The sequence below is a fragment of the Argopecten irradians genome, chromosome 16 (genome assembly GCF_041381155.1).
Source record: "Argopecten irradians isolate NY chromosome 16, Ai_NY, whole genome shotgun sequence".
NCBI lineage: Eukaryota > Metazoa > Mollusca > Bivalvia > Pectinida > Pectinidae > Argopecten > Argopecten irradians.
This window is the reverse complement of record NC_091149.1, coordinates 17565310-17578108: the sequence shown is the minus strand read 5'-3', so window position 1 is coordinate 17578108 and position 12799 is coordinate 17565310. Positions and strand designations below refer to the sequence as shown.

General features: G+C 35.3%; 1 protein-coding gene across 1 annotated transcript; it reads right to left on the bottom strand.

The window, feature by feature from the left end:
* Positions 1-689: 689 nt before the first annotated feature.
* Positions 690-1361, bottom strand: LOC138310054 (protein suppressor of hairy wing-like). Its single transcript, XM_069251201.1, has one exon. It carries the CDS (start codon positions 1359-1361, stop codon positions 690-692), a length of 672 nt encoding a protein of 223 aa, XP_069107302.1.
* Positions 1362-12799: the final 11438 nt, after the last annotated feature.

The window sequence follows — 12799 nt, the reverse complement described above, 5'->3', positions numbered from 1 at the left end:
AAATCCCAGCGGAATACTATTGCTACTCCTTCGAATTGGCATCAATACCGTAACATTTACCTTGACAGGTGATTTTTGACTAACACTTTTTTATATCACTTTCACCACATTTACATAACTTTATGGTTGATCATCAAGTATAACTTTCATTTATTAGCCACAGCACAATCTAACCACCGTAAATCCCAATGGTAAAGGTAAATCCCAATTGCAACCGTTAATCCCAGTCGTATCTATAAATTCCAATGGTAAATCCAGAATGAATAAACACAAAAACTTTCATGCCCCAGGCATTTTCACTTACTGCACATTATATACTCTAAATTCTTTTACATGAACTTCAGGTTTACACTTATATCCCATGAACATAACTTTATTCTTATTTAACACTCATAATGAGAATTTTTGCTAATATGAACTTTTGCTCTACACTTTCCACCAATCCGTCGAATCTTTATGATCCTTCAGAATAATCCAACATTTAAAAATGCACTTTTATCGATATATCACGATCTAATTTTTCAATAAAACTTAAATTCCAAATATAACACACACTACCGGAATGTAGACATACACTTTCAGAACTGACTTATATCCCAAAACTATAGAAACATTAATTATGCACCAAACTGCCCACGCACACATTATTCTATTTTCCTCTGTTTTCCGTATTTGAAGAACTTAATTCACTACTTTAGCTCTGTTGGGGCAACACGCTGTAACTCTGCCGTTGTTTGCTGGATAAGTCCCCAGATTGAACATAAAAGCTGTGGTGGAATTGCTCCTCTATTCTTTAAACCCTGGATGGCAGTTAATGCTTTCTGAAGATCACCTTGTATGATCTCTGCGAGTTGACGGTTGTACCTCCTTGATCTGGTTTCCATTGCTGCTAGTTGGTCCAAGACTTGACTATTTTGTGCTGTGTGTAGCTGCAGAAGATTTTCAATTTTTGCATCAATACTTTTTAAACTCTGTTCTATTACACTTTCGTTGCTTTTAACTTGTGAAAGATTGTAAGTTGGTGGTTCCGGTGCCTCGGGATCAGGCAAGATCCCACACGTGAAATCATTTGCTGGGGAAACTGGCTGTATAGACGTTACATCATCAACCAACGTGTCGATGAAATCTGTTTCCCTTTCATCCCTCACTGGAGTTGCTGCTCCCGAAGACATATCTGATTTTTTATGTAGCCTGGATCCTAAATGCTTTTTCAGTTTTTCGTTGGTTTGGAAACGTTTTTTACAAGTGGTACACTGGAATTCCGATAGTTCCCAAGATAAGTGTGTCTCTATATGTCGCCTTAATCCTTGTTTGGTGGTTAACTTCTTCTCACAAACGTCACAGTTGAAGGTCTTGCTCATACTGGTGAAAGTTCGGAATGGTCACTGGGTCTTATAGTTAATTAACAATTTTGTCCATTTTCCCACACTGCTCAGAGGTGCCGGCCACGTTTGACACATGACATCTACTTTGAAGTTCTAGATTATGTCAATGCAATTGTTCTGACACTCATCCAACTAGTCCCGTATCTACGATCCCATGATTAGCCAAAAATTAAAACTATTCAAGTAATTATATCCCAATCTGTCAGGTTGCTTTCTCTGTCTGTTTCCCCATCTCAAGGTGTTCTTATCACCTGTAGCTGCAGTCCTGGTGGAGTACTCTCAGATGAATTAAATTTCATGCCCATCATGATGAGCTTGATCAGAGTCAGGTTTGGTGTCTAGGTGTCGCTTCAGTAATTGGCTTTCTGTCACTTTCACAGTTACTCCATATAACAGGTCACTAGCTTTATAACAATAAGTCAGGCTCATTCTTAAACAATACACCAAACCACCAGCCATATATGTCCCATGAATTTCTCACTTACGTCATAATCCATTTTCTGTATGTGGACACAACTTTGGATTTTAGTTCTGATCAATTCATATATATTTATTTCTCTCTCAATTAAACAACAGGCATTCCATACCTAAAAATAAGTTCAAGCACTGTTTCATTTTGCAACACACCCTTCGTACATTTGGTTCTCTAAAGGTCTTATATCAACATTACGCCTCCTTAATAAACTGATCCACAACAAGGAGTATGTATTTATTTCCATCATTGGACACTGAAAACGGACCCAAAATATCCATTGCCAGGCGGTCCATAGGAGCACCTACAGCATACTGTCCAAGATATGGATTCATCCTACCATCACACCAGTAAAACGCTGATTTCCACTTATCAACGTTTCCTTAATTCCAACAGTTACTGGATACTTGCAGATATAGCCTCTCCCCGGACAACCTCAAGTCCAGAGATCTGTTTTACGCGTTTGTTAGGAGCCATTTTCGTCCTCACACATTTCTATGTGATCCCCTGCCTAGATAAGTCCCTGGGTGCCAAGGTTGGTACGCGTCACTTATCCTTGGTAGCATATAGTCTCTACACCCGGAACACAACGAAAATGATAAAAGTATCTCGATGCGTGTTCACAACCATAACATAGGACGTTCATTACAGCAAGAAACTCCTTCTTTTCGGGCTATTACCAACTATTAGAACATGCCGAACACTTTCAAGTTTTTCCTATTTTGAAATCTCATCAAAATATGGTGACACTGGACAATATACCGTTAACATTTCCACATTTCTTTCCAGAGACGTCCCGTTTCAAAACCTCATTGAAACCGTCACAAGACAACTGGACAATGTTCCTATATTTCCAACGTTTCTCCGCACCAATCCACATTTTTGAAACCCCATCAAAACCGTTCAAAACTTGAACAGCGTATGGTCAATTCCAATGGTAACTCTTGTCTGTCGCATGTTAATTAAACAATTAATCAACAATATCAAACCATAGCTCATTCACATGTCCATTTTGATGATCCGGTCGTTTTGGCTAGTGCAGTCCTGTAGTTGATTCAATTATTTGCCAGGATCCCACTGTTTTGATACAAGCTGGTTGCAATAATAATCCAAATTATTGATAATTGTTCGAAGAATAATCCAATATCTTTAATGGTATTCCAACTTTAAAGTACATCCTATTTCCTCGTTCCAAAAAATTGTTGTTCAGGGTAGAGTCAACACTTACAAACAGGAACAGTAGTACCAATACTGTGACATTCATCGTCATTTTCCAGTTACTGATAAGACACGTGTTAAAGTCCCTTCATCCCACTTCTGACACCAAAATTTGTAGCGTTCCGCAGGGAGCAGGTAATACAACAATTCGCAGGAGTTTTATGTACAAGTTTATTAACAATATAAACATTAGTCACAATTCACATCAAATATGGCGGTATCCTTAAGTCCTAAAACAGTAACTCCTCTTCAAACTCTAAACTCTCCAACTCTAAACTATCCGGCTCGCTAAAAACTACCAACTCAAAACTAACGACCCCGCTAAAAACTTCTCAACCCCGAACTATTCTGTTTGCTCCTTATATACCCCTATACCCAGAACTGTATCTAAACTAGACCTTAACTAGACCTAAAGTTTTGTATCTAAGTAGGGAGGGGGACGTTTCAGATACCGAATGCCCGTATCTCAGAGAGTGGACCTAAATCCCATAAATCTCTACTTGACCAGGGGGGAGGGGGACATTTAGATACAGAGAGCTCGGGGTACTTAGATACAGTTTGGGTTTCAGACCTAAAACTCATTAATCACTCCCAGCCCCAGAGAGCACTGCTAGCCCAGCAACCTTTATCTGCCACGTACCTAATTTGTATCTGTCCCCTAACACCCATTCCCTCCGTTATTGAACACTAATGATATAAGAATATAGTTCTACAGTTTATACGCTAATTAAGAATACAGTTCTACAGTCTATACGCTAATTACTACACACTAATGACTATTAACTAAGAATTCTACCCTAGGAATATAGTTCTACAGAATATATGCTAATTACTACACACTAATGAATATTAATTAGAATTCTACAATATACATGTTAAACATGGTAACATTCCAACATCCAGGATTGTCATTGTATCCATTTTTCTATATTCGAATGGGTAAAAAATTATAAAATTATACCTACATTGGCACGGCACGGTATCCGAATATTGTAATTAAACCCAGTGTGTGGTAATATCCAGCATAAGCATTGACAGTAAGCTGTTAGCTTGTTAATGATTACAATGAGGTCAAGATGACACAAAAAAATAAAAAAACGGGTTTGAGTACTAATAAAGTGCTAATTCACTGAAGATTTCAAAATTGATTATTATCATGGTATGTTATCACTAAAATATATTATTTTATAATTGTAAATAATGATAATAATGCACTCACTTTAAAAAAGACATAGTCCTGTGCTTTACATAGTCCTTTGCTTTAGATGTTGTTATTATGCCTAGACAAATTTAATCAACATTAACGGTTATAACATTAAAACAACAATCAACTCTATTTTTCATTTTATATACATACTTAAGGTTGATATCAGAATAAGGATCTCTGACAAATAGTATTTTTTTTCACTATAAAAAACTGGAGCAAACGATTAGGTATTTTTCTTCAGTTACAAAATTTACTTACTTTACACCATTTATTTTATACATTACTTGTGTTAATTAGACATATACATACACGATCAATAACCAATTATTGTTCAAATGATGAAGATCATTTATGCTCTGTCGGCGGTGGAGCATCTTTAAAAACATGTACGGGAACTAAATTCCATACAAAAATTCTCCATACATGTAATATAATTACCAAATTATGATTATAATGAACCAAAACTTAATTATATATATTGAATCTTATCAATTAAAGAAGTAAAAACGTGAAATCATACTTTTGTTAATTATTTAGAAATGATGAAAAAAAAAAACAGACAAAAACAAGTCAACTATTTACAGACTACCGTGTCAACGACATCCGATCTTTGTAGACTACCCGACTAGCTACAATTTTTGCAGTAACAACTGGTGAGTCGTAAAGTAGGTAGCTGTGTTTGTTTATAGTATCGCTTAGTATATTACGTAAAATGTTAACATTATTTTGACCTGTCCGTCCCGCAATTATGTGTGTAGATCTTATCGAAGCTAATGTTTCCCCCTTCATTGAGGATGGGTTCAGGTGTAAATGTAAAAGATATACAAGTATTCCCGTACTTTAACTTAATATGAAACAAACTTTAATAATTTATTAGAATAGCAAAAGTTATTAGTTGAATGTTTATACCACATGCATCATTGAACAATTTGAATCAAATGCTAATATTCATAACATGGGCCGTCCTATGTTTCCTGCCGTCGTTCTACAACATCCTTACTTTACCGAAAAGTAAATAATATTCATCTATTATTTTTAGATTATGTATAAATTTGTTAATATCTAATTTGATAAATTATAAAGATGTTTTTTATCCATGAGGATTTTTATATCATGAAACGAATATATACTTCCCAGTGCTTCTTAATCTTAAAACAGGGATATTCATGCCGTGAGTAAAATTAATGTAAGTTGGCTGACAAATCTGAACAAATCACTTACTATTAAACCCAAGATCTAGGTGGAATGTCACAGTTACATCCATGTTGTACTTGTTATGATCAACGCATGCGAGGAAATCTAGCAATATAGATAACTTATGCATCCGCAGCTACTCAGCTGTTTTCCTCGGTGATCTCTTGCCAATAATATGCGCATGGTCATGGCATAACAGGTACTTGACAATGCGTACAAGTGCTCCACAAGCGCGATGACCCATGTAGTGTGCACGGCCCGTATATAGTGTGGCCAATGACATATTACTGTTCTATTCATTAAAGGGGATTCACCTGTATCAATTAGGACATCAATACAGCGGGGGTAATCCAAAATTCATAACATAACTGAAATACGCATTTTTTGTGGGAGGCGATATCTTAGACTTTGACGTTAACACTATATGAAGTTAACGGCATCTTCCTTCTATTCGGTTAGGTTGGAAAGAAGATTGTAAATTTCCATAGCCACTACACAGAACCTATATATTGCTATCAAACCCAATTACTGTATGGTGATGTCCAGGATAAACATGAATTCACGAGGTCATAAAGATACAAGGTCTGCGTTAGAGTAAGAATTCACTGTAGAGTGTTAAAATACTTTAAGATCTATCAATATGAAATATATTATAATTAAAATATTTGTCTTTTTTGTACAGCCGATTTTAGGTGGATCTTTTTCATCTACTATCATTGTTTAGTCGGTAGTCAACAAACCAGGAGCAATCGAACCCACTATTTCGCACTAAATCATCGGTTGTTTCATCAAATGATATGTTCCTTTACGCAGACGTATTGCTTTTAATTTCATACTTTATTTTTTCATTTATTTTCTTTTAATAACTAAAACGGCTAGTTAGATGTAGATATAAAAATTTGTTGACATACAGTATTTTTGATATGCATAGAAGTCTAACATGTATTCATTGTTCTGGCATATATTTCATGGTGCGCAAACGCGCATCATTTGCTTTATTTCCTAAATATAAAGCAACTAACAACAGGTATATAAAATATTTACAACAGGTATATTCAAAACTTTAAACGTACATAGTTATTTGTTTGTAATATTGTATTATACAACATACGGAGTCAATGTATCACGGCCAGCTTTATTTTAATTGATAAATACGACGTTAATCTAATATATCAATCAACATCTTTCATTTTCTAAATATCATGAAATTTACCGATGAAATCTTATTATTGCTATTGAAAAGTATATATATCACAAAGTTCGTTCAGGCTTCCGGTATCTGACCATGTCAATCACGGGCTTCCGTAATCTGGTATCACAGTTCGACTCAGACGAATTTCATCACCATGATCTGAAAAAAATAACATCGCAGTAAATGTTTGTGTTTTTGTTTTATTTTTTATTTATGTACGTATGATAATATTGGTGAAAGATTCGTAATTCTCATTTTTAACGTCAGCAGATTACCTTGGACGTAACAAATTTCAAAAATAAAAAATCTTAAATGTTTTACTTCTCCTCCCGTCTTCCCCGACCCCCGTTGTAATATATATATCGCAAATCCCATTCATAAGTTTCTTTTATTATTTCCATTTCTTTTTTCTTCATTGTCACTTCTGATATGCTGTTTAACTTTTTAAAGGGTTATACTATCTCTTAAAAATCACTCGAATATTGATAAGTGGATGAATGTAAGTTAATTTGTATTATAGCATTGCTTTGAAAAATGATGTAAAGGAAATCTAAAAGATGACTGAAAATAATTTACCAAATGAAATAATCTTAAATACCAACTATATATATATGTATCAGGTAAAAAGTGAAATAATTTCTCCGTCACATTCTTTTTTATATACATATAATTATTACTCTATTCTCTTTATTTAAGAATATAATGTCAACAATGTGTCATTAATAGTTATACTGTCAAATTTGTTTACACGCTAGAGACCCTGTTGTCATTATAAACCAGTGGAGAGTGATATATATAGGTACCCGTCACGTGAGTATGACGTAAACGATAAGTTATAGACCGTGTCCGCTATTTTGAATGGATTGGTATTCTGTGTCGGGTGTGATCGCTAGGCGAATCTGTCTCCTATAATCTCAGTGTAAAATAAGGACATAACAGCATTACAATATGGATATAGACTAGATATTGTAACAAGAGGAACGTCATATTTCTTTATGTTAAGATTTGGTCATCTAATTCAATAGGTAGGTAGAGCTTGTTTATGTGTACATAAATGTATATTTGCCATACTATGCACATTTACAAACACCTGATATCTACACACAAACAACACGGTGTAGGAAAGTAGGTCATACAGTGTTAAACATCGACATACAATTACTTTGGTATATCTACCGACACATAATTTATTATTTTTTAATGTAATATTCAAAAATTTATTTTTACACATTTACATACGTGTACATGTATATATAAAAACATACATTTATTCAGTATAATTAAAAAAATAGATACATTTTTCTCACTTGTGTACCTTTTAATTAATGCATGAATGAGAGAATTCATGTTAAACTGGCAGTAAACCTCAGTGAAGATCTGAAAACGTCGATGTAGCCATGTTTTTTTAAATTTAGTCTCAAAGGCTCAGTTTCAGTTACACACACATCATATACATCTTTAATTTTGATATCAGAGGAAATACTTTTTTGTAAACTTTACCTGGAATAGTATGTCGTTGTACAATGACAACACCACATACCAGTTCGCCAGTCAGAACTGTGACCAGGACTGTTATTGATGTTGTTCCGTCTGTTATCGTCACCTTCAGGGTGGTATTGCCTGGAATGGAATTAGTATGTCTCTAAGATGTGCAATATTTGTATTCAATATGAATTAAAATAATACTAAAAGGTACTGGAAACTTCATTTTTTTTTCTCATATACAATTCATCGCGTTTTCGTTGTTCTTTACATATTCGATAAAACAGGTTCGCGATAAAAGGCTTTAACTAACAACTGTACATTCATTATACGTTTTATATCATTATCACGGAACATTTGAATAAGCGTTCGAACTCTCTCAAGCAATTACGTGAAGATTTTTATCTCGTGGAAATAAAGAGGTTAATAAGCAGTGGCGAAGGAAGATGAAACGTAATGGGGGGCAAATGCCCTCAATATTTTGTAACACCCCCCCTCCGCGCCGTACCTACAGGAGGAGATTAATTCAACACACAACCATATACACTTTATATACTTTTTTCATATATCATTAAATATAATCCTTGTACGCATTTATAGACAGTGGCGTCGCTAAAAGGAAATTAACGAATACGCAAATTGGCCAAATTAGTGTGTGAGCGCCGAAGGCGCGAGATTTTGGGTCTGGGGGTCGACCCCGGGAAATTATTACAATTTAGAATGGCTGAGATGAGTTTTTTGTATGATTTTGCGAGACCCGAAAGCGCGAGATTGTGGTGTTTGGGGGGTTCGGGGGTCTCCCCCGGGAAAAAGTACAATTTAGGATGTCTAAGAAGAGTTTTACGACGCATTTTGATGAATTTGCGAGCACCCGAAGGCGCGAGATTTTGGTGTTTGAAGGGTGCGGGGGTCTCCCCGGAAAAAATTACGATTTATAATGTCTTAGATGAGATTAACGATGTATTTTAATGATTTTAAAGCGTTCTTACCATGGTAATTTTTCGTTTTAAAGTAACCTGCATTTAGAAATCATAATTGTGATGATTGTGTCGTCATATCATTATGCAACCCTGCCTGATCTGAACTTACCGGCTTCACACCATCGGCACATTGATTTGTAACCCCAAATAATAATGAATTAATTGTCTTGCTAAGATATATAAACAAAGTAATCTGTTAAGAGACATTTTTTTGAAATACAAATGTAGTACATAGACTCCCTTAATGGACATTTTAGTGTAGTTCATGTGTATTGAATTTCTACTATTAAATGTTTGAACATTATGTGCTTGAACGTTTTAGGAAATGCGCCGCGCAGCGGAAAAAAAATCAGAATGAAGTACGAAAAATGTGCAGGAGGACCTTTTTTTTCAAATATGCATTTTTAGAACATTTCAGTCGGCGAAAATGGGGAGGGGGCAAAACACGTTTGCCCCCCGTCCCCCGGGGGGCAGTTGCCCCCCCCCCCTTTCCTACGCCCCTGATAAGATATGATAAAACCATAAAAAATATTCTTTCCAATAAAGTTGATATCACTAATGAGTACTGAAACTATATTGCATATTATAAATCCCTATTGTTGTCAGTGCTTAAACTTCTTTAAATACCGATTTTCCAAAATGCATCTTATAACGTTACGGTAAATTCACCCTCCCTTAATCATGGATGATCAAATAATGTGGTGATATAAAGAAATCATTGTGGAATCAGTGACAGTAATTCAGGACAGAAAGTTATTTAGAAATAGAAAACGATTATGTGATTTGTGTTTGATGGTCTAATGTCACTATAATTATTATGTTCCCCAGCATGACATTAATTTTTAAGTATATACGGTGTAATTACCAACAAAAGAAATACATTTTTACAATTTTATCAACGTATTTGTATGATCTAACAAAATGATCATAAATGATCATAAGTTCAATTAAATAAAATCTAAAAAAAGAATGTGCTCAAAATACTTTACCGTCAAACCTACGATGAATATGAAATGGTCCGTCCATGGTGGTACTGCATTAAATAATTTCGTAGAGGTATTTAAGTTCTCAACCTGCGACTGCAAGTATTTTGACATTACAAACTGTAATTATTTGCCGTGTTCACGTATGAACATGTGTAGCACTTTTTTTAATGAACTTGTATGGCACAGTTCCAATCCCAATGGTAACGGGCGAACAATGTGTGTAATAAAATTTGGTATTCTAGCATATATATCATGGTGCGATAACGCGCAACACTGGATATGTTAAAACACCCAATTTATGTTACACACCAATTCATGTCAAAAATATGACAACCAATGCTTACGTCCACGTTGATATGTGGCGATGGTATCTCAGTAATTCATCTGCTGTATTTTCGAAATATAAAACAACTAACAACGCATATTCCCCATGTATTTCAAAAGAAAAATAATATTGTACCAATTTGCTAAAACAAAACCTCCAAAGAAATATGCATATGTATTGCAATGTAGGAATATCATAAAAATATCACAGATGTATGCTCTGATGATTTGATCGTTGATAAGATTAAATTAAAAAAATATAAAATTTACCAATAACACATGATTGTTTTTAAACGAGCATAATTGATTTAGACGTATATAATGTCATATTAGTTTCACAACTGATTGTATCTTAACGTTCGTTCAGTCTTCCGTGTTCGGACCATGTCAATCGCATTCGTCTTAGACGAATTTCAAAATGGAATGGAATTAGTATGTCTCTAAGATGTGCAATATTTGTATCCAATATGTATTAAAAATAACGCTTAAAGGTACTCGAAACTTCATTTTTTATTTTCTCATATACAATTCATCGCGTTTTTGTTGTTCTTTACCTATTCGATAAAACAAGTTCGCGATAAAAGGCTTTAACTAACAACTGTACATTCATTATACGTTTTATATCATTATCACGGAACATTTGAATCAGCGTTCGAACTCTCTTACGCAATAACGTGATTATTTGTATCTCGTGAAAATAAAGAGGTTAATAAGATATAATAAAACCATCAAAAAAATTATTCTTCCCAATATAGTTGATATCACTAATGGGTACTGAAACCATATGGCATATTATAAATCCTTATGATTGTCGATGCTGAAACTTCTTTAAATACCGATTTCCAAAATCAACTTACAACGGTAAGTTCACTCTCCCTTAATCATGGATGGTATCAGAATATCAAATAATGTGGTGTTAAGGAATGATTTTTATTTTTTGTTGTTTACTGGTGTGTAAACTGCATTTTTTGGACAGATATTTTAAAAGACGCGCGTTAGAGAGTACACAAAATATAGTTCCACATAACTTCATTTTATTTTATTCTATTAGTACAATATTTCATAAATATTATATTTTTTATACATAAATGTAGATTCCCATTGTATTAAAAATCGAACATTTGTCAATACAGATAAATCTGTCATAATCGGATGCGCATTTACATGAGGGCTTGACCAAGTCAGTGATCCGGCTCAAACCGAAGCGATTGATCAAAGGGGCATGTCAGTGTGTCAATTTTGAAATGTAAAGTTACATCCGTGAAAAACTGAGTGCGACAGGAACCCTGCTGTGAATGAGGATGAATTGCTGTTGGCAAATGTTTGATGGCTAATGATATCGCTCATCGAAACGTGTGATAATTTGTTCAGGATTAGGTGAGATTTCTGGAGAACGTGCAACCGTTGATGATGGACGAGAAACAGTTGATGATGGACGAGTAACCGTTGCATGTGGTCCGAGATCATTACCCTGTGCCAGTGTAGATAATGTTGTCGACAAAGCTTTCTTTTGGTCACTAGAAAACCATCTACTATATGATCTGACAGAAGCCTCATTACGATGACCGGACATGAACATTATACTGCGGGTGGAGAAATCACTTTCCGACATCGCGTGTATTGAGGTGGCACGTAAACAATGTGCCGTGTATTTTTTGTCAAGGCCGGCGCCTTTACAAATATCGGCCATAAATTGATAATTTAGAATAAATTGAATTTTAATGTATATTAAACATGCTAGCTATCGACAGGTGTATCCTGGTTATCTCCCCCTGGCGAACTCTTTTGTTGTTCGTCCGCTAGGCATCATGGCCGCTACAGCTCAGCCAGCGTGCTCTGCTCTTTCGTCAAAAATGTATAGCCTACGGCCGAGAGAATTTATACCTCTATCAAAGAAGCTGGGCTCTCCCAAATCTGCGATTGCCCAAGTTAACATGATGCAGGCAGAAGCGATTGTTGACATGCACATTAGCGAGGAAGAATCGGAATCTGAGGAGTTCGCGCCCGTCAGGCCTCCCGCCACTCGCAGCACTAGCACTACTCCGAGGTCAATACCTCGCCAGCCAAAGATGGCAACTTCCTCATCGACAGACTTATCACATCTTGAAGAAGAGTTGGAACAATTACAAATGGAGGAAAAACGGCTTGATTTGCTGTCTTGGATAAGGAAAACTAAACGATCAATTGTGTCACTTCAAACGGAAGAAATCGGTATCGAGACCGCCCCCGAAGCTACACGTGGAAGCTGTCAAGGTAGGGAGAATTTGAACTTGAACATGTTTTCTAGCTTGTTTGGTAACGCCAATTCCACTAAAGACAAACCATATCTGATAAAGGATTTCATATGGGAAGAACCGAC